Source organism: Rhagoletis zephyria, unplaced genomic scaffold (genome assembly GCF_001687245.7).
Source record: "Rhagoletis zephyria isolate East Lansing unplaced genomic scaffold, Rhagoletis_zephyria_1.1 Rzeph_scaffold_01844, whole genome shotgun sequence".
Lineage (NCBI taxonomy): Eukaryota > Metazoa > Arthropoda > Insecta > Diptera > Tephritidae > Rhagoletis > Rhagoletis zephyria.
In genome coordinates this window covers 1,932-25,258 of record NW_016158928.1, presented here as the reverse complement: position 1 = coordinate 25,258, position 23,327 = coordinate 1,932, and the positions used below count along the sequence as shown (strand labels likewise).

The following is a 23,327-nucleotide window of genomic DNA, read 5'->3' as shown; positions in this document are numbered from 1 at the left end:
ATTTTAGTTTCCGTTGAGTACGCCCTTTTGGCGAAACAAAAGTGAACACTGATTGCAAATTTTTTCCTTTATCAACTGAAGCACCTCTTAAAGCTACCGAANCGGCGAAGTCGATCAGCCTCAATCCGTTGTCGGACGTTTCGTTGTGGAGGCTGTGTTTNAGATACTTCGTCTTGTCCTCTTTTACCACCAGACCCATTCGCTTTGTTTCCTTATCCAACTTGGAAAAGACAGAACAGACTTCGCGGTTTTTGATACCGGTGATATCGATGTCATCGGCATAAGCCAGCAATTGCACGCTCTTGTAGTAAACTGTTCCTGAGCGGTTCAGTTCTGCAGCTCTTATTATCTTCTCCAACATCAGATTGAAGAAGTCACATGAAAGGAAGTCGCCCTGTCTGAAACCCCGTTGAGTGTTATGGGACGGTTATCGATAGCAATCGAACTTCAGTTGCGTTGCTAGTTGCCAAAACGATATTACATATTGCAACTGGCAACTTTCAATTGACAACTGCAGTTGCTACAAAGTGTGCAAACAGGCGACTACATTTTTGTGGTTGCTGGGAATATTTTTGGAGTGTATTTAGGAGCGAAAATTGAAAAGTGTGTCATATATTTTACTTTTTAATAATTTGAACGATATTAACATTTTGCAATGCAGTTTGCTTTTACAGAATATGGTGAAAAAAAAATACAAAACAATAACTTGAAATTTTAGTTTCCGTTGAGTACGCCCTTTTGGCGAAACAAAAGTGAACACTGATTGCAAATTTTTTCCTTTATCAACTGAAGCACCTCTTAAAGCTACCGAAACACCAAGTTTTCCAAATTGAAGTCATTGCTGTGGCACTTCCTTCTGCGAAAAATCGAAGAGGTGCGCAAGCGTTTATGACCGGAGGTATTGAAGTTGAACGAAGCGGTTCATCTGTTTATTAACCAATTATACTACAGCTTCTTTTGGAAGTCCTCAATATGCTTTTAAAATGAACGCAAAACGATAATAAAAGAAAAACCTTGAAAGCATTAACTTTTTCTTACAGTGCCCACGGTAGTTCTAGAGGATTAGAATTATCCTTTAAAAGTCGCCTGATTGAGGCCGCGTTCATGCACTTCTCTTCCTCTTAAACAAATAATTGTGATGAACTTAGCCTTATTGCTGTCTTTTCTTTAAATCTTTATTTTAATAAATTAATTTTAGTCGCATAGGTTGTTTACAGCCTTTTTCTGGTTGTCGAACTGTCAAATTGCGATTATCGATAACTCTACAGCATCTAACGATAGTTGCCATTTGTAATACAAATTTTCTTTCCAGTTGCGTTGCCAGCTGGCAACCGAACCGTGGTTGCTTTGCTATCCGTAATCAGCCATTAAGTACGTTCTGAACATCGGTTACTAGGTCACCATTGTTCATACAGGAGTACGCCCTGGTCTTGACACTTTCCGTAAGTCGCCTAACTCTTTGGTAAAATTTTCTGGCATTCTTCCTGTCGGCCAGCATTTCAAGCTCTTCGCACTCACATATTTCGGCCTCTCTCTTATTGCGGCAAATACGTCTCGCTTCCCTCTTCAGATCCCTATAGCAGTCCCACACAGCGCGCGTTGCACCCTATCACAGCGTGGCCCTGTAGGCGGCATATTTTTTCTCTGCAGCTTCCTGACACTCCTCACCATATCAGTTGTTCTTTCGGGCTCGCTGAAATCCGACTACTTCTTCGGCGGCGGTACTTAATGAGCAGGAAATGTGGTTCCACTGCTCGCATATGTAGGTTTGTTGAAGAGTGCTCTCTGAGAGCAGGTGTGAGAGTCGAGTAGCGAAAGCACTGGCTGTCTGTTGTGATTGCAGCTTTTCGACATTAAGCTTTCCTTGCATATTTGGGTGCGTATTTTGGCTGGAACAAGATAGTGGTCCGAGTCGATGTTTGGGCCTCGGAGTGTGCGTACGTCTAAAACACTGGAAGCGTGCCTTCCGTCTATCACAACTTGATCGATTTGGTTTCTCGTTTTTCGATCAGGAGACAGCCACGTATCTTGATGTATCTTTTTGTGCTTGAACCTAGTACTGCATACTACCATGTTGGGGCCCCGGCGAAGTCGATCAGCCTCAATCCGTTGTCGGACGTTTCGTTGTGGAGGCTGTGTTTTGCGACGATGGTTCCAAAGATCCCTTCTTTGCCCACCCTGGCATTGAAGTCGCCAAGCACGATTTTGATATCATGACGGGGGCAGCGCTCCTGCGTTCGCTCCAAGCGCTCATGAAGAGATCCTTGGATGCCTCGTCCTTCTCTTCCGTCGGGGCATGGACGCAGATGAGCGAGATGTTGAAGAATCTCACTTTGATGCGGATTGTGGCTAGACGCTCTTGCTCCGGGGGNGGCCAGCATTTCAAGCTCTTCGCACTCACATATTTCGGCCTCTCTCTTATTGCGGCAAATACGTCTCGCTTCCCTCTTCAGATCCCTATAGCAGTCCCACACAGCGCGCGTTGCACCCTATCACAGCGTGGCCCTGTAGGCGGCATATTTTTTCTCTGCAGCTTCCTGACACTCCTCACCANAACTCCAAATTTGCGCTCCTTTACATGGCAGCTGTAGTAGACGTCGCAAGGTCCCAGACATTGCTTGCCTTGCCCCGTCCAACGCATTTCTTGGATGGCGGTGATGTCAGTTTTTGTCCTTACGGGGACATCAACCAGCCGGGCAGAGGCACGTTCCCCGTTTAGAGTCCTTTTAAACGTTGCCGTGGTCGTGATCATAATGGGAGGTCTCATCCCAGGTTTTGCCTTGCTTCTTCACTGGAAGCGGTTTTTAGGTGGCGGGTCCCAAACTTAGCGCACAACCCATTGCTGGGACGGGGGAGGTTTCGCAACGAAATACACGTTTATATAGCAATCCGCACGCTCCAAGCAGATACCCGCTTGCAGCCGCACTTACTGGTGAACAGACGCTGCAGACTTCAGTGAGCCCTTAAACCGAAAAAGTCTTAGTGGCCTCACCGAAGCTCCCTTTTTTTCTGCCGTGACCCAAGGCTTGGTTACCGCATCTTGCACATGGGTTGTTCACGTTGCCCAGAGTGCGCGAACGAGGACGCAAGAGTCGGGATTGTGTATAGCAGTGATGGCCAGAATTGTATTTACTAAGTATTAAATACTAAGTACAAAGGTATTTAGGTATTTTGTGTTGTTGTAAATACCAAAGTACTATCTACTTAGGTATTTAGGAGCTGCTAAATATCCAAGTACTATTTACTTAGGTATTTAGGAGCTGCTAAATACCCAAGTAAACAATACTTAGGTATTTAGGTGGTGCTAAATACTCAAGTAAAAAGTATTTAGGTATTTAGGAGCTATTAGATATTAAAGTAAGAAAAACTTGAGTATTTAGGAGCTGCTAGATATCAAAGTACAAAAGACGAAAGTATTTAGTAGGCGCTAAATACTCTGGTCCAAAGTACTCATGTACCTTGGGGATGCAAAATACTTTCACTAAAGTACCAAGGTATTTAGTCGATGGCTAAATACTTTCAAACTAAATACTGTATAATTTAGGAGAAATTTTGAGAATTAACACCTCACCTTACACTCACCTCAACTTACTTTACCACAACTCACTTCACCTCTCCTCAAATCAACTCACCACATACAAACTCACCACACCTCACCTAAACTCACCACACCTCCTACTGGTACACCAAAATCCGCCAAATCTTAACTCACCACAGTTGAACTCATCACACCCGTTCTCACCACACCTCACCTAAACTCACCACACCTCAATTTGGGAACTGTTTCTGCATTTGAGAGATTCGTCAAACAAATCAGGATTTTCAAGACTATTTCGGGGTTTTCGGGACTATTTTGGAATTTTCGAAGCTATTTCGTAATTCTTTAGGGATTCCCGGATTCGGGATTCTCGGAACTAATAGCGGGATTTTCGAAACGACTTTAAAAATATTTAGGGACTTTCGAGATTCTCGGAGTTAATAGCGGGACTTTCGGGAATATTTCAGTATTTTTGGGACTCCTGGACTGTTTTTGGATTTTTAAGAATAATTTCAAGTTTTTGGGACTTTCCAGACTATTTCCAGATTTTTGGGACTAATTCGAATTTATGGGGTTTTCGGGATTCTCCGGAATAATTTCGGGACTGTTGGGACTTTCGGGACTATTTAGGGATTTTTGGGGCTCTCGGGATTATTTCGGGTTATCGGGAGAAATTTAGGTATTTTTGGGACTTTCGACACTATTTTCAAATTTGTGGAACTTATTTAGGATTTTTGGGACTTTCGGGTCTATTTCGAGATTGTCGGGAGTAATTTCGGGACTTTCGGGCAGTCTCCTGATTTTTGGGACTTTTGGACTACTTCGGGATTCTCAGGAATAACTTCAGATTTTCGGGAGTATTTCGGGATTTTTGGGACTTTGTTTTGGATTTTTGGGACTTTCGAGATCATTTCGGGATTTTTGGGACTAATTTAGGAACTATGGGACTTTCGGAACTATTTCAGGATTTCTGGGACTTTCGGGACTGTTTCGTAATTCTCGGAACTGATTTCGGTATATTTGGGATTTTTGGGCCTTTCGGGAGTATATCGATTTTTTTGGGTCTTTTTTAGATTTTTGAGACTTTCGGAACCATTTCAGGGTTTTCAGGAGTATTTCGGAATTTTTGGAACTAATTTCGGATTTTTGGGACTTTCGGGACTATTTCTCCATTCTTGGGACTAATTTAGGAATTTCGGGATTTTGAGAACTAATTTCGGATTTTTGGGACTTTCGGGACTATTTCTCCATTCTTGGGACTAATTTAGGAATTTCGGGATTTTGAGAACTAATTCGGGATTTTTGGGACCTGTTTTCGGATTTTTGGGACTTTCGGGGCTATTTAGGGATTTTTGGGACTCTCGGAACTTTCTCGGGGACTTTCGAGACTATTTCCAGATTTTTGGAGCTTTCGGGTCTATTTCGAGATAGTCGGGAGTAATTTCGGTATTTTTGGGACTTTTGGGTGTATTTCGGAATTATTGGGACTTTCGGGCCCATTTCGGGATTCTCGAAACTGATTTCGGGACTTTTGGGATTTTCAGGGGTATTTCGGGATTTTTGGTACTAATTCCGGAAGATTTGGGACTATCGGGAATAATTTAGGTATTTTTGGGACTTTTGGGACTATTTACAGAATTTTGGGACTTATTTCGGATTTTTCCAATTTTCGGGACTAGTTCGGGATTATCGGGAGTAATTTAGGTATTTTTGGGACATTCGGGACTATTTTCAGAATTGTGGGACTAATTTAGGATTTTTGGAACTTTCGGGTCTATTTCGAGATTATCGGGAGTAATTTAGGTATTTTTGGGACATTCGGGACTATTTTCAGAATTGTGGGACTAATTTAGGATTTTTGGAACTTTCGGGTCTATTTCCAGATTATCGGGAGTAATTTCGGGATTTTCGGACTTTCGAGACTATTTCCAAATTTTTGGGACTAATTTCGGATTTTTGGGAGTTTCGGGAGAAATTTAGGTATTTTTGGGACTTTCGGGACTATTTACAGAATTTTGGGACTTATTTCGGATTTTTGGAACATTCGGGTCTATTTCGGGATTGTCAGGAGGAATTTCGGAATTTTTGGGACTTTCGGGATTATTTAGAAATTTTTGGGACTAATTTAGGAACTTTGGGACTTTCGGAACTATTTCAAGATTTTTGGTATTTTCGGGACTATTTCGTAATTCGCGGAACTGATTTTGCGATTTTTGGAACTAATTTCGGGGCTTTCGGGAGTATATCGATTTTTTGGGACTTCTTTTGGAATTTTGAGACTTTCGGGACCATTTCGGGGTTTTTAGGAGTTTTTCGGGATTTTTGGACTAATTTCGGATTTTTGGAGCTTTTAGGACTATTTTTGGGAATAATTTAGGAATTTTGGGACTTATTTCGGATTTTTTGAACTTTCAGGACTATTTCGGGGCCATTTAAGGATTTTTGGGATTCTCGGGACTATTGCGGGAGTAATTTGGGACTTTCGAGACTTTCCAGATTTTTGGGACTTATTTTGGATTTTTGGAACTTTCAGGTCTATTTAGGGTTTGTCGGGAGTAATTTCAGGATTTTTGGGGTTTTCGGGAGTATTTCGGAATTTTTGGGACTTTCGGGACTATTTCGGGCTTATAATGACTAATTTCGGGACTTTCGGGACTATTTTGAGAGTCTCGGATCTAATTTTGGGAATTTCGGGATTCTCGGAACGAATTTCGGGATTTTCGAGACTACCTCAGGATTTTTGGGACTCCCGGGACTATCTTTGTTTTTGGGCCTAATTTTAGTGTTTTGGGACATTTGAGGCCGTTTAGGGATATTTGGGACTTTCGGGACTATTTTGAGAGTCTCGGATCTAATTTTGGGAATTTCGGGATTCTCGGAACGAATTTCGGGATTTTCGAGACTACCTCAGGATTTTTGGGACTCCCGGGACTATCTTTGTTTTTGGGCCTAATTTTAGTGTTTTGGGACATTTGAGGCCGTTTAGGGATATTTGGGACTTTCGGGACTATTTTTTTAATTTTTGAGACTTTCGGGACCATTTGGGAATTTGGGACTAATTTAGGAACTTTAAGACTTTCGAAACTATTTCAGAAAGTCCCAAAATTCCTGAAACTAGTCCCAGGAACCCCGGAAGTCCCGCAAGCTCCAAGTAGTCTCGGCAGTCCCAAAAATCCGAAATTAGTCCCAAAAATTCCTAAATAATCCCGAAAGTCCTGAAATCAGTTCCGAGAATCCCGAAATAGTCCCAAGAGTTCCAAAAATTCCAAAATACTCCCGAAATTCCCAAAAATCCCGAAATTACTCCCGAGAATCCCGAAATTGTCCCGAGAGTCCCAAAAATCCCTAAATAGCATCGAAAGTCCCAACAGTCCCGAAAGTTGTATAAATCCGAAATAAGTCCCAAAAATCCCTAAATAGTTCTGCAAGTCCCAAAATTCCTAACAATTCCCCAAAAATAGAGAAATAGTCCCGAAAGTCCCGAAAATCCGAAATTAGTTCAAAAGTCCCGAAATGCTCCTGAAAACCTCGAAATGGTCCCGAAAGTCTAAAAAATCCAAAAGAATTCCCAAAAAAATCGATATACTCCCAAAAGTTCCAAACATCCAAAATAAGTGCCAAAAATCTGGAAATAATCTCGGAATGTCCCAAAAATACCTAAATTACTCCCGATAATCCCGAAATAGTCCCGAGAGTCCCAAAAATACCTAAAGAGCATCGAAAGTCCCAACAGTCCCGAAATTAGCTCCGAGAATCCCGAAATAGTCCCGAAAGTCCCAAAAGCTTGAAATTAGTCCTAAAAATCCAAAAATAGTCCAGGAGTCCCAAAAATCCCGATAATCTCGAAATTCTCCCGAAAATCCCGCTATAAATTCCGAGAATCCCGAAAGTCCCAAAAATCCCGAAACTAGTTCCAAAAATACCTAAATATTGTGAAAGTAGTCTCGAAAATCTCGATATTAGTTCCGAGAATCCCGCAAATCTCAAACCCTAAATTCCTAAAGAATTACGAAATAGCTTCGAAAATCCCAAAATACTCCCGAAAGCCCCGAAATAGTCTTGAAAATCCTGATTTAGTTTGACGAATCTCTCAAATGCAGAAACAGTCCCCAAATTGAGGTGTGGTGAGAACGGGTGTGATGAGTTTAACTGTGGTGAGTTAAGATTTGGCGGATTTTGGTGTACCAGTAGGAGGTGTGGTGAGTTTAGGTGAGGTGTGGTGAGTTTGTATGTGGTGAGTTGATTTGAGGAGAGGTGAAGTGAGTTGTGGTAAAGTAAGTTGAGGTGAGTGTAAGGTGAGGTGTTAATTCTCAAAATTTCTCCTAAATTATACAGTATTTAGTTTGAAAGTATTTAGCCATCGACTAAATACCTTGGTACTTTAGTGAAAGTATTTTGCATCCCCAAGGTACCTGAGTACTTTGGACCAGAGTATTTAGCGCCTGCTAAATACTTTCGTTTTTTGTACTTTGGTATCTAGCAGCTCCTAAATACTCAAGTTTTTCTTACTTTAATATCTAATAGCTCCTAAATACCTAAATACTTTTTACTTGAGTATTTAGCACCACCTAAATACCTAAGTATTGTTTACTTGGGTATTTAGCAGCTCCTAAATACCTAAGTAAATAGTACTTGGGTATTTAGCAGCTCCTAAATACCTAAGTTCTTTTTACTTGAATATTTAGTCATCTCAAAATACTAAGTATTTGTGTATGTATTTAGTTCCCAAAGTGGTACGTTAAGTACAAAAGTATTTAGGTGTGCCCATCATTGGTGTATAGCCATGCAACTGTAACTGCATACCCAGCGCAACGACTATACCCCATTGCACTCTTACGTTTTGTAAAAATATATTAAAATATCCTGAAAACTATGTGTATACCACTTTGCAAGCAAGGAATTTATTTGATTTTCGTCATTCCTCTTTGTGCTTTTCGCATCTTTTGACGTTTCCTTAAGCTGTGATGCCACATTTCTTTTATTTAAATAAAAAGAAAATGTCAGCTGTTTAGTGTCGTTAAAAAAGAGCTCCAGAATAACACAATCGTTACTGCAAACTACAAAATCGTAACGTTAAAAGTTAGTGAATTGCACTACAGGTGTCGATATGTGTACATACATATGTATGTAATTAAAGAATATTAAATATTAATATTTTAAAAACACTATCAAGTATTGCCAGACACTTCTAGCCGGCAGTAACTTCTGCCAACGCGCCAAAATATGAAAAAGTTAGAAACCTACTTACACACTTACATACATACAATTTTTTCAGAGTATTCTGAATTGTAGAGGAATTTTTAAGAATTCGTAAAGATCTCATCCGATTTTTTGCCGAATTTTCTAAAATAAAATAAACTGTGCACACTTCGATCCTTTTACGAAATTTTGGAAAAAAATCGGTGAAGCAATGAAAATAATGCTACTATGTGATCAATTTCTTGCAGGATTTACTTTATTTTTCGTACAGAAATTTCTTTACGACTTCTTGTCAACCATTTCATATAATGTTCTTTGAAAATTCGTAAAAAAAAATCGTTACAGAAATGAGATACTTCTAAAGATTTCGTTAAGATTTTGGGTACTTTGGTTCAGAGGGCATCGACAAGTTTGTTTCTTAGAACTTTTTAATTCGTTTGTAGAGGCCTTGGAGACTCACAAAGTAGAAATTTGGGAAATTTTAAAATTTAAATATACAAACAATTTTGTGCGTAGAAATGGAAAACTTGTTGCTTCACATGTAGGAGCGCCTGGTATTGGGAAATGAAAATCCAAACCGATCAAATAAAAACTGGTTATAAAGTGTGGCCGCGGGAAAAATACTTCTACGAACGTAAAATTATTGTTATGATACGGATACATAATATAACTTTTCACCATATGGCATTTCCTATGTACGTTCGCTTACGCTATAGTATCGTAAATGCACTTAAATTTTACCCCCACACATTTTTTCGAAGACCCGGGTCAGATCCTCAGCCCTACTCTATTTTGCACGTCGGTTGAGGAATTTTTTCTTAATTTTTGATGTTGAAAACACTGCATACCTTAAAACACTCTTCTCTAAGAGCATTTTCTATATCTTGTGAGTCCACGCTGGACTCGATGCCTTTTATGACAACTTCTAGTCCTCGACTACTTTTAAGTTGATAAGTGTAAATTATCAAACTTATTGGTAATTTTACGAGAAATATCTTCGTTTTGGGCCTCAATTTTCACTTCATTGTTTTTCCCCTACTAGTTTTACGAGAGTATTTACCAGAGCATTAGAACTTGTATTTTTTAACTACTTGTTGGTTGGAATATTTATTTATATCAGTGATATCAGTGATAATACTTCAACAGACTTTTCAGTTGTTTCTCCGAATTTTACCTATTTTCCTTAAGTTTCCATAACACTTCTGTATTCCAGACTGCAGTTCCTACATCTCTCCATTTCCGATTTTAGAATTAGCGTAAGGTCATAATAATGAATGTATGATTTTTCAGCTTTGAAGAATCTGCAAAAAATGCGCGATTAAACGCAAAAATAAAAGCGTAACATTAATATAAGAAATTATTATTAAAATACCTTGAGTTCATGACACACTGAGTTGGAAGAACATTTTAAATTAAATAATCCAAAACCACCAGAGATTTTATTATTACAAGGCTTCCAAAATAATATGCTTCCGCCCAATTTCAAGCATGGGAATAGTCTAAAATGTATATACAACGAGCGGCTATATCGTTTCTAAGCCTGTAGGATAAAGTTGTTATTGGCTAGAGTTGAATAAGTATTCTTTGTAATGTGGTTATAAAAAGTGTGTGATGAAAATGTTTTTCGAAAAGGTTTCACAACCATTTTAATGTAAAGAATTTGTTTTCTTCTTTTTCAGGCAACAGCTGACGCAATACAACCCATATATTTAAATAATAAACAAATTTGCGACGATATTATTAGAAAGTGCTCGCCTTCACGCCGTTTGGAATCAAGAGAACTAGCAAGAATACTTATAAATCCGCATATCAGGGTAAAACTTACATTCATTTCTAATTGCTTAAGCACAGATACTAATACTTTCATAGAATATGTATCTGAAGCAGTGGCGGGCGAACTCACAGTATCACATATTGCGAAGTGTGTCTTGCAGCGCAGTCTTATTCCTTTGATTCGCTTTGCCGAACGTGCGCAGCGGCGTTGGCAGCGAAATACAACATACAGGGTGACAATAAATAACGGGGACAAGCATTTTTGCATATTTTTCTATAATTTTAGAAAAATTTAAAGAAACAACTTATGTATAATTACAATAGTACTAGGCATTACTAATTTGTGTTTAAAACGACGCAGCTCCTCTAGCGAAATAAGATCCCGTTCACGGCGCAGTGATTGCTTTAGGGAGTCCAAACTTTTGCGTGGCTTAGCACAAGCTCTGGTCTCCAAAATTGACCAAATGCTGTAATCCATGGGTACGGTGACCATCCGTCCTGTATTATACGGGACAGTCCTCTTTTATTACCCATTGTCCTGTTAATTTATTTATTTTATACGGGACGCTAAATGTTCTGTATTTCTTTTAATGTCCCGTATTTGGTATTTCGCCCACTTAAGAGCTCATTAAAATGGCATGTCTATGAACGAGTTTTAAGTGATGTTGGTATGTGATCGTAATTTTCTCCATAAACAGTTATTATTTTCTAATCTGAATGCCTGTGATTCGAATCGAGGATAACATACAGTGACTAAAATAAAAATTAGCACTCGACATTTTAGTAAGTTTTGGATATTTTCCTTAGTTTATTTAAAATTTATTATTTATGAAAGTAAAGCTCTTTTCCTAACAAAAATCATATAATATCAAATTACCAACTTTGTGCCAAAAAACTATAAAAATTAATTCTGCAATATTTCACTTACTCTGTACGAAAAAATACGCAACACCGTCAACAAAAACAAAAATTGCCAAAAACTAATGGCAAGCCTTAGCGACTTAATATTGCGCTTTATTATACTAAAATTTAACGAATTTTTTAAACAAATTTTTCGGGGTAAAAATCTCGAGAAAATTATCCTACAAATTTTTGATTTTACTAAAAGGATGCTGTTTCAGGGCTAATACATCTAGGCTCATTGAAGGAGGCTTTCAGATCTGTAAGCTGTGGTGGAAAGAATTTGCAAAATTATTTTTGTCCCGTATTCGGCTCTCATAAATATGGTCACCGTATCCATGGGATAAGGATCTGGTGAGTACGGTGGCCATTCTGCAGCTGTGATAACGTTCGGAAAATTGTCTTTGCACCAGTCTTGAACTTCTGATGTCCTGTGAGCAGCAGCCGAGTCCTGTTGGAATGTCCATTCCTGTTCGCCAAAATGCTCTTGGGCCCAAGGAAGTACCACAGCCCCCAAAATGTTACGACGGAAAACTTCCCTGTTGATTTTAATTCCCTGATCCACAAAAATCAGAGGTGTTTTGCCGGATAAACAAATTCCAGCCCAAACCATCACAGATTTGAGATTTTAGCGGTGCTCGACGACTTGCTCAATGGTACACAGTTTCTCATCAGTGAAAAGAATTTTTCCCAGCGAGCATTTGCGGCACGACGCAAGAGTTGTCGACATCTTTCCAGCCGTACTTTTTTGTTTTCTTCCGTAAGCAACTGCGCTCTTGGGATTTTGTACGGCTTAATGTGAAGTTCCTTTTTCGCAATTTGACGAACAGTTTCACGACCAATACCAGTTTCGCGGGGAATTTTTCTCATTGAAAGCCTTGAATTTCGCTGAACTCGCTTTTTAATTATCTGGCGGATCCTTGGTGTATTGACAGTTCGTTTTCTTCCACGTCCCGGGCGATCACCTTCATGGCCAAGTTCATTGAACCACTGGATTGCTTTGGAAACAGTTTGGCGAGGAACGTTGAGCAACCGAATAATTTCACATTGTCGCATTTCTTGGCGATGCAGTTCCAAAATAGCACTTCTTTTGTTCGACATTTCAAAACTTTTAATTAGGTAGCGTAATGAATACTGATAACTAAATGACTGATAACTAGATTAAGTAGAGAATTCAACGTGATCTAAATTTTACAGTTATGTTGGTGCATTCACGAGTACGACCTCGTTGAAGTTTGTCGCCGTTATTCCTTGTCACCCTGTATTAACGCGTGACAATGGCAGACCTCCGAGTGTATTTCTGCCATGAAAAAACAGCCTCTTATAAAAATACAATCGCCGATAGGAGTCAGCGTAAAACTGTTAGTCCTTCCGTTTTCTGTGACAACACAAAGGCGTACGCCGCAAATTGGAGAAGAAGCTCGGCTAAACACTAACATATTGCGTAAGCGCCAATCTATTATTATTATCTGAATGTTATCTTAAACACATTGGCGCGTATTCATAGTCCAGCTACTAAGACGAAACTAATAAAGATGCAACTTAAATTTAAGTACCAACTTAAAATTCCCTTCTATTCATAGACGCATTTCAGACTTCTACTAAGTAGTTTTACCTTAGTTTTACGACATAGCAAAACGAGTGTGAAAATGTATCAATTTATCGAATGACATTTTTATTAAATAATGTCAAGTTTGATCATCCGTTTATGTAATTTTTACTTTCATTGCATGTTTACGCAAAAGAATAAGGTAAAATTTTCTTGCTAATTGTGTGAAATAGCCAGAACAACCGCAGTGATGTGAAGCATGCTGTGAAACATACAAACACGTATCTAAATGTTATGCACTAAAAGCATAGACAGACGGCACNGTCAAGTTTGATCATCCGTTTATGTAATTTTTACTTTCATTGCATGTTTACGCAAAAGAATAAGGTAAAATTTTCTTGCTAATTGTGTGAAATAGCCAGAACAACCGCAGTGATGTGAAGCATGCTGTGAAACATACAAACACGTATCTAAATGTTATGCACTAAAAGCATAGACAGACGGCACCGTTGATCCGGATTAACGCCGCAATTGATCTGATCAAAATTGTGCCTTGACAGACGGCAGTAATGCGGATTAACGAGTCGCGAGGTCGTAGGTTCGAATCTCACGGCCAGTAGAATATTCAGTTAATTTTTTTTATTGATTCTTTTATAACTTCTATATTTTTTTAGGTTGTTTTTAGTTAGTTTTTTTTACTTTTTAGTAACATTAAGCTCTAAAAATTTAAATTAACTAATAATAAAATAAAAAATGTGAAATAAAATAAAACAAAGAAAATAAAATTAAAAAACAATTAAATATATAAATCAAATAAAATTTAGAAAAATAAAAGAAATAATAAAAACAAAATTTTTTTGTGCAATCGCTCCAACCGAGGATCGAACCTGGGACCTACAGGCTTGTAGTACGCAGCTCTCACCACTCGGCTACCGCGGATGAAGGAATCGGTTGCTTTATTTGCTCAGTTAGCGTAGAACACACAGAAGCTGCAAAACTAGCATAGACATCCACCCTGTCGTCGGTAATGCAGTCACCGAAATAAGTTCTTATTCATTTTAAATTGGATTCCTATCCGGATCAACTGCAGTTAATTCCTGAGATAATTCCGAATTAACGAGTTGATCCGAATCAACGTTGCTGTCTGTTTATGCTGTCTGTTTATTTACTTTAAGAGAGTAAGCTTGAAATTGACTTATTATTTGAGAATTTATCTAAATCATTCCAATTATAAAATTGTGATGTAGCTTTATTCGAATTGTAAAACGGATTTAATTTCATCTTCCCATTCAAATGGATCGCTCTTTGTAAATTTCAATTGGAGATCATTCATTACACTGTGAGACAAATGGTAGGGGTCAGTGATCGGGAAGGGTTCAAACTACCGGGGAAAGTTATATCGGTAAAAAAGAAGTTATACGTGTCCCGGCGTTTCGCTGGGTCATGTCTAGGAATCGAGATATATCGATTTGAAGTTAGTAACTATCATATAGGGGAAATTGTCACCTTTGGTGGTCTTTTTTTTTTGACATAACTCGAGAACCACTAGTCCGATTTTGCTCAAACAAATTTAAAAAAATTGAAAATTACAATTTAATCTGTTCATATAACGTTTTTCTATATAATCAACAGTTTTGCCGGTAAAAATAAATGTATGAATAATAATAAATAAGTTTTGCGTTCTTACGACTTAATTGCAGCTGCAGCCGAAACTAAATTTAAAGTTGGCACTTAGCCAGAAAAGTCGAAACTAAGGCGACTATGAATAGATTTAGTTATAACTTAGGATAGTTTCGACTTAGTTGTGAACTAAATATGACTATGAATATGCGCCATTGAAATCGATTGGGGTATTCACAACGGTGTTGTAAGTATCGTATTATTGTGTGTCGCAAACTTTAAACGCCTAAAAAATATATTAAGGGGGTTCGAAAAGTACCATCAAAGTCATATTATGTATTCTCGAAGTGTAAAAAAAAAGTTAGTTGTGGTTTCAAGTTCTATAAACATTTATTTAAACTTTTAAAGTTTACGACATACCAGAATACGACATTTACGACACCGTTGTGAATCCCTCAAATATCGCCATAATTATACGACAACTTTATATCTTATAAATAGGCAAGCATGAATCAATTGGGAACAATGCTCTCCTAAGATTTCCGATAGGTGGTGCAGGGGTCGAGCTATGCTAAAATATCGCACTTATGGTCCGATTTTCGTCAAACACAGAATATATATTCGCTACATAAGGAGAAATGAACCCGTTAGGTGCCTTCAGAGTCGAGTTATGGCGATTTCAGTTCCATACAATATGTTCTCATAATAATAATAATATATTGGCGCTTACACATATGTTAGTGCTTGGCCGAGCTTCTCCTCCGATTTGTGGTGTGCGCCTTGATGTTGTCACACAAAGCGGAGGGACCTATAGTTTTACGCCGATTCCGAACGGCGATTATATTTTTGTGAGAAGCTGTTTTTCATGGCAGAAATGGCACTCGGAGGTTTGCCACTGCCTGCCGAGGGACGACCGCTGTTAAGAAAAAACCTATATTTCTATATTTTTGCGATGTTGCTTTGACCAGGGTTTGAACCCAGGCATTGTGGAGTGGAAGCGGACACTGCTTACCAATAAATAAATAGGCAAGCAAGAATCAGTTGGGAGCAATTTTCTCCAATTTGAATGATTGCAGCTGGTTGGAAAGATGCTTAGTAGGACGAGTGCACAAAGTGTTAATTTTTTGAGCATGTTGCGCAGAGGTCGAGTCATGCTAGAAAATCCCATTTTTGTCCGATTTGCTTCAAAATAAGAACACATATTAGTAACATACTCGAGTTATTTCAAATTCACGTCCGTGAAATACATATGTATGTATGCTATCATACCGACGCATCCAAACCATACTATGCTAAGTTTGAAAATTGAGTTTTTCAGGAGGAGCTTTCAAAGTTTACATTCGATACCTCGTAAATGGTCATGATTCAATAATAAAAGGTTCGCTCAGAAAACGGACCTCTTGACAAAATCGGCTCCCTTAGCAAGGCACTGTATGTGGGTTCGTGTGTGTGTGCAAAGCTTTTGTAAGGGAGTTAAGGGAGTGTTAAAACTCGAATGTCACTATTGAGCAAACCTTTAATTATTGGATCATGGTAAATGGTATGAGGATAGAGCTTTGAGTCTTTCTCTCTTTGTATCAGAATTTTATTAGCATTTGAGAATTTATAATAACTAGTGTTCGCCCAGCGGTTGAAATTCAACCGCTAAAATTAAGGATAGTTTATGTGAGTTGAGTTGAGCTGAAATAAAATTTGTTGGAATGGGTTAAGTGGAGGGGAGTTTAGCTTAGTACTTAGCATAACATAACATAGAATAGCATTAGATTCAATAACATAACATATGTAGCATAACACATCACAATATAACATCGCACATTCTTCAGTTGTATTTCCTTTTTATCCCTATCACTTTCTTCCTCTCTATCTTTGTCTCTATCGCTTTTAATGTTTATGTTTATGTTTATGTTTATCTACACGTTCATGTTCATGTTCATGTTCATGTTCATGTTCATGTTCATGTTCATGTTCATGTTCATATTCATATACATATTCATATTCATATTCATATTCATATTCGTATTCATATCCATATTCATCTTCATCTTCATCATCTTCATCTTCATCATCTTTAGGTTTGTTTACTTTTATTTTAATTTCTGTATTTATCCCTTTCTTCTTCTCCATACTCAAAATTATCTTCATCCTTGTTGGAGGCTAATCTATTCATGTACATACATACATACATCTTATTCCTAAACTGCTGCTTAGCACGTTTCATTAATTCACTATCACTATTAAAGCATACATTTAGGAGGCATTTCCGCCCCAACCATGTACATGTATGGCATTGGTATTGGTGAGACTTTTGAATTGATTTTTTCGCTCTATTTTAAACTAATTTGAAATTTTAAAAATTGCCTGCACATCAGCATCAAAATACCTTTCTAATGATATATAATTGTTTATACCTTAGAAGTACAGTTTAGCCGTAAAAGGGGTGTAAAGGAAACATGATTGCCTATTTATATAATTGATTATAGAAGGTCATAGGGAAAAATGACTTAAATTACTTTAGAACGAAAAAAAAATTTAAGTAATCGTCCATGTCTGCTTAGCATATTTTTGATGGAAATGTTTTGCTTCGTTGGTTCTCTAAGTATACATAACATTTTCCGGTTTGAAAAATATGCAAAGACAGATTTAGATTAAAATATCTCATTATTCAATTCAATTAAATTTTCTTACTGCTTAAAAGAGCCTAGGGCTTTACTACGTTTATATAAAAATTTACAACTTAAAGTGTTTTATAATAAATGCGGCATTCGAATAGGAAATGTTGCGAACACTCTAATTCTAATTAGGTTGCATATAGTAAAATAATTATTTTGATCAAATCTATAAATCGTTAATCCGTTGATAGTCGGAGCTATGCAAAAACTCCGGAAATGTGGAATTGGCTTTTTGTAAATAGGTAGCATGCCACTTCATCTTCGAGGGATTTTAGTATTGTAAATGGTGCCGTTCAAGAATGTCAATGAAATTAATGTTAATTGACATAAGTTCTCTTTTGTAAGGGTAATGACATTATTACACAGGCCAAAGTGAAATAATGTCAGAAGAATCGTGAAAATTATGTCATTGACATTAATACATAACTGAAAAGTGAATTAATGTCAGAAATGTTACAAATCACGCAAGCTTTACGGTGACGTGTAATAAGGTCAACGGAAATGATGTCCTTGGACACAGTTTCTAATCTTCCGGGCTGGTTTGAATTGTCATAAAATTGTCGCACATTGTTATAAATAAACTTTCATTTAAATTTTTACGTTAACTTTGTTACTTTTGTTCATCTCATAATTTCAGAATCATATTTATGACGAAACAAAGACTCATTTTAGACTTCAATTCTGAGCACTCAGAAAATTGTTTTAAAGGTTTCGTTGAGCCAAACATATACTCTCTACTCTCCCGTTCCATTCATCGTACTTGGAGATTTTAATGCCTGGATTTCTCTGTGGTGCTCTGAAAAGTCCAAGAAAAGATGTACCACAGTTGAAAGTGTAATTTTCGCCAAAAACTTAATTATTTTGAATGGCGGCTGTCCTACTAATTTCTCAACCCACAACACATTCACAAACATTCATTTAACGCTAGTATCTACACAGTTAAGCTCCAAATGAAGCTGGGGAACGCTTAGTAAATCCAAGCTAAATCCTTGTCAACTCACCAAGTCCCCGAATTTTAATACCGATGCTGCCACCAGAGATATTTATCAAACCACCTGCGAAAAAAACTTTAAAAACTGGAACATCTCTAATGTTCATCAACTTGCGGCCAACATCACAAAAGCAATCAGGCAAGCGGCTAATGTGGCCATTCCACAAAGCAATATAACTCCTTAGAAAATCTACGCGTCTCCACCAATCCCTAATTTAATTGCCTACACAAAGGCCAAAGCAATTTAAAAAAGTGTCAAGGCAGCGAAAGCAGAACCGATTGCAAATATTTCTGCAGACATCAACCCCTATTACTCACCCAAAAAAATTTGGTCGAAAATCAAAGCCCTTGCCGGAAACTCTCATTAAAGTACTCCAAATTTACAATCAGCTATTTTCCTCACCCTTAGAAATAGCCAACATTTTCGGCGAAACCTGGTCGAATTACGCTCATGACTCGCAACTTCCATACAGAGTAGGTACATCAATAGCACAATACTCCCAATCTTACAACTCATCCAGAGTGACAAGTGATGCACCATACTTAGAAAAGGATTTCAGATATATAGAACTCGAACACGCCCCCCAAAATTTTCTTGCTACGAAATCTCCCAAACCGGTTCAAAAATATTTTATTAGTCCTATACAACAAAATCCTTCAAAACGGCACATATCCCCAAACTTGGCTATCTGCTACCCTCCTTCCGATCCCAAAACACAACCAAGCTATAGAAAATATTAACAGTTACCGGCTGATCTCCGTTTTGTCCTGTTTAAGTAAAATCCTTTAGAAAATGCTCACAAAACGATTAATGTGGTTCTTAACCAAAAACATCTTGATAAGCCACAACCAAGTCGCATTCAAAAAGAATCACGGCGCCCTTCTTTCGAACGCGTAGAGGCCCACGCAGTCCTTCATGGGAAATAGGCAGCAGAATGTACAACTTAATGAATGCCTTTCTCTCCATACGTAGATTCAAAAGTCAATGGTACCTACTTTGAACCTTTTTCACTTGCCAATGATATTACCTAAGGCTCATGGGAAATAGGCAGCAAAATGTACAACGTAATTAAGGCCTTTGTCTCCATACGTAGATTCCAATCCAAAGTCAATGGTACCTACTTTGAACCTTTCTCACTTGCCAATGAAATTACCTAAAGCTCCCCTCTTTCGGTCGCTATTTATAAGAGCCTTTCAAAAACTCAACATAATGATCTCCAAATATCGCGGCCTACATCTTAATGTCTATGGTGATGATGCAGTATTTTATGCTAGTCAACGTAAGCGGTGATTGGTGATTTTCGTTACTGGTGAGATTCTTCTTTGTCTGTATAGTGCTTTTGATTTTCCTAAAATTTTTTGTAGAATGCACGCCATTAATTTTAAAAATTAATGGAACGAGTTTAGCAGCAAACACATAGTGAATATTGTAAAATCACCATATATATGTTCAATTATACTGCACAGGGTATGCTGTTCTAAATAGCTGCAGTTTTAATTTATCAATTGTGTTAAATGAGTTTTACATTTATTTGTTAAAAAAAAATCATATTTTTACTATTCTTGAAACATAAATATCGAAGAGAAATTAGCGGTAATTTAAGAAGCATTAAAAGTCAACTTTCTCTAATCTTTTTCTCAAATCGCAGTAGCACTAAAAAAAATGTGGAATTGGCTTTTTGTAAATAGGTAGCATGCCACTTCATCTTCGAGGGATTTTAGTATTGTAAATGGTGCCGTTCAAGAATGTCAATGAAATTAATGTTAATTGACATAAGTTCTCTTTTGTAAGGGTATTGACATTATTACACAGGCCAAAGTGAAATAATGTCAGAAGAATCGTGAAAATTATGTCATTGACATTAATACATAACTGAAAAGTGAATTAATGTCAGAAATGTTACAAATCACGCAAGCTTTACGGTGACGTGTAATAAGGTCAACGGAAATGATGTCCTTGGACACAGTTTCTAATCTTCCGGGCTGGTTTGAATTCTCATAAAATTGTCGCACATTGTTATAAATAAACTTTCATTTAAATTTTTACGTTAACTTTGTTACTTTTGTTCATCTCATAATTTCAGAATCATATTTATGACGAAACAAAGACTCATTTTAGACTTCAATTCTGAGCACTCAGAAAATTGTTTTAAAGGTTTCGTTGAGCCAAACATATACTCTCTACTCTCCCGTTCCATTCATCGTACTTGGAGATTTTAATGCCTGGATTTCTCTGTGGTGCTCTGAAAAGTCCAAGAAAAGATGTACCACAGTTGAAAGTGTAATTTTCGCCAAAAACTTAATTATTTTGAATGGCGGCTGTCCTACTAATTTCTCAACCCACAACACATTCACAAACATTCATTTAACGCTAGTATCTACACAGTTAAGCTCCAAATGAAGCTGGGGAACGCTTAGTAAATCCAAGCTAAATCCTTGTCAACTCACCAAGTCCCCGAATTTTAATACCGATGCTGCCACCAGAGATATTTATCAAACCACCTGCGAAAAAAACTTTAAAAACTGGAACATCTCTAATGTTCATCAACTTGCGGCCAACATCACAAAAGCAATCAGGCAAGCGGCTAATGTGGCCATTCCACAAAGCAATATAACTCCTTAGAAAATCTACGCGTCTCCACCAATCCCTAATTTAATTGCCTACACAAAGGCCAAAGCAATTTAAAAAAGTGTCAAGGCAGCGAAAGCAGAACCGATTGCAAATATTTCTGCAGACATCAACCCCTATTACTCACCCAAAAAAATTTGGTCGAAAATCAAAGCCCTTGCCGGAAACTCTCATTAAAGTACTCCAACTTTACAATCAGCTATTTTCCTCACCCTTAGAAATAGCCAACATTTTCGGCGAAACCTGGTCGAATTACGCTCATGACTCGCAACTTCCATACAGAGTAGGTACATCAATAGCACAATACTCCCAATCTTACAACTCATCCAGAGTGACAAGTGATGCACCATACTTAGAAAAGGATTTCAGATATATAGAACTCGAACACGCCCCCCAAAATTTTCTTGCTACGAAATCTCCCAAACCGGTTCAAAAATATTTTATTAGTCCTATACAACAAAATCCTTCAAAACGGCACATATCCCCAAACTTGGCTATCTGCTACCCTCCTTCCGATCCCAAAACACAACCAAGCTATAGAAAATATTAACAGTTACCGGCTGATCTCCGTTTTGTCCTGTTTAAGTAAAATCCTTTAGAAAATGCTCACAAAACGATTAATGTGGTTCTTAACCAAAAACATCTTGATAAGCCACAACCAAGTCGCATTCAAAAAGAATCACGGCGCCCTTCTTTCGAACGCGTAGAGGCCCACGCAGTCCTTCATGGGAAATAGGCAGCAGAATGTACAACTTAATGAATGCCTTTCTCTCCATACGTAGATTCAAAAGTCAATGGTACCTACTTTGAACCTTTTTCACTTGCCAATGATATTACCTAAGGCTCATGGGAAATAGGCAGCAAAATGTACAACGTAATTAAGGCCTTTGTCTCCATACGTAGATTCCAATCCAAAGTCAATGGTACCTACTTTGAACCTTTCTCACTTGCCAATGAAATTACCTAAAGCTCCCCTCTTTCGGTCGCTATTTATAAGAGCCTTTCAAAAACTCAACATAATGATCTCCAAATATCGCGGCCTACATCTTAATGTCTATGGTGATGATGCAGTATTTTATGCTAGTCAACGTAAGCGGTGATTGGTGATTTTCGTTACTGGTGAGATTCTTCTTTGTCTGTATAGTGCTTTTGATTTTCCTAAAATTTTTTGTAGAATGCACGCCATTAATTTTAAAAATTAATGGAACGAGTTTAGCAGCAAACACATAGTGAATATTGTAAAATCACCATATATATGTTCAATTATACTGCACAGGGTATGCTGTTCTAAATAGCTGCAGTTTTAATTTATCAATTGTGTTAAATGAGTTTTACATTTATTTGTTAAAAAAAAATCATATTTTTACTATTCTTGAAACATAAATATCGAAGAGAAATTAGCGGTAATTTAAGAAGCATTAAAAGTCAACTTTCTCTAATCTTTTTCTCAAATCGCAGTAGCACTAAAAATCACGCTGATTAATTAAAAAATCGCAGTCATTGAATTCACTGATAATGAAAAAACACCATACGCCCATCACTAATAGACACCCTATTTTTATTTTTATTAAATTACATTGGATCTAGCAAGTTTTCTAAAAAAATAAAAAAAAAAAAAATATATGAGTGCAGTGTAAAATTAGAATACGAGAGAATTAGATGAATTCGTTTGTGTATTCTAATATTGGTAGGAGGTTGAAAACTTCCTATAATTTTTCGTTTTAAATTTTGTTTAATTTTTCAATTTTTCATTATTATTTAGACTCATGCTCAAATTTCTACAAAAGAGACGAGTGGCGTATGGTAATTAAATATGAAATAAATGCTTCAGTTTCGATGTGATTAATATATCTTTGAAATACAGCATCAGTCGATTTGGTGCGACTTCTGGACATTTTTAAATTAAATTTGATGCCGAGGAACTCAATCAAAGGGGGCGCATTCTCATTAAAATCATCGGAATTTTATTGTTGTCCTTTTAAGGATCCGCGTGGTGTGTATTTTATTAAACTCTCGTGGATGATAATGAAAACCAGACTTTTTCGGGTAAGCAAATTGTTCGAGTCTTCGAATGTTATGTTTTGTTATACCCGAACGCACTTGTGCGGAAGGGTACTAGAGCTCTGTAACAGCCTAAGGCAATAGATATAGACAAATGTATACAAAAATGCTCAGAATAAAAGAGAAATCGATAAGCCATGACTGTCTGTCCGTCCGTCCATCCGCAGTAAGGCGCCTTTAAATAAAAATATAGCATCTAGCAACAGCAACAGTGCAAGTATCTTCCGTCGCACAGCAGCTAGCTTGATTAAGACTCTAATAGTGATGTGGACATGTTAACATATACAGGCAGGTAATGCAATTCACTTCCGAGTGAATTTCACTCAAACTCGCTTTCAATTCCAATCGGCATGAAATTCTCTCGGAAGTGAATTGCAGACAGTGTTGCCAGAATTTTG

General features: G+C 37.5%; 1 protein-coding gene across 6 annotated transcripts in view; it reads left to right on the top strand.

Annotated features, from left to right (window-relative positions):
• The window catches only part of LOC108365341 (uncharacterized), a 92,948-nt gene extending 69,927 nt beyond the window's left edge, over window positions 1-23,021 (top strand). The window contains exons 3-6 of one of the 6 annotated variants that reach the window (XM_017619343.1): window positions 10,417-10,551; window positions 10,607-10,658; window positions 22,631-22,671; window positions 22,733-23,021. In XM_017619343.1, coding sequence (XP_017474832.1) covers window positions 10,417-10,551; window positions 10,607-10,658; window positions 22,631-22,671; window positions 22,733-22,774 — 270 coding nt within the window. In that variant the 3' untranslated portion in view covers window positions 22,775-23,021. Of the gene's footprint in view, window positions 1-10,416; window positions 10,552-10,606; window positions 10,659-12,755; window positions 12,977-22,630; window positions 22,672-22,732 lie in introns of those variants that run through there. The other 5 variants (XM_017619344.1, XM_017619340.1, XM_017619341.1 and 2 more) reach the window with 5 other exon arrangements.
• Window positions 23,022-23,327: the final 306 nt, after the last annotated feature.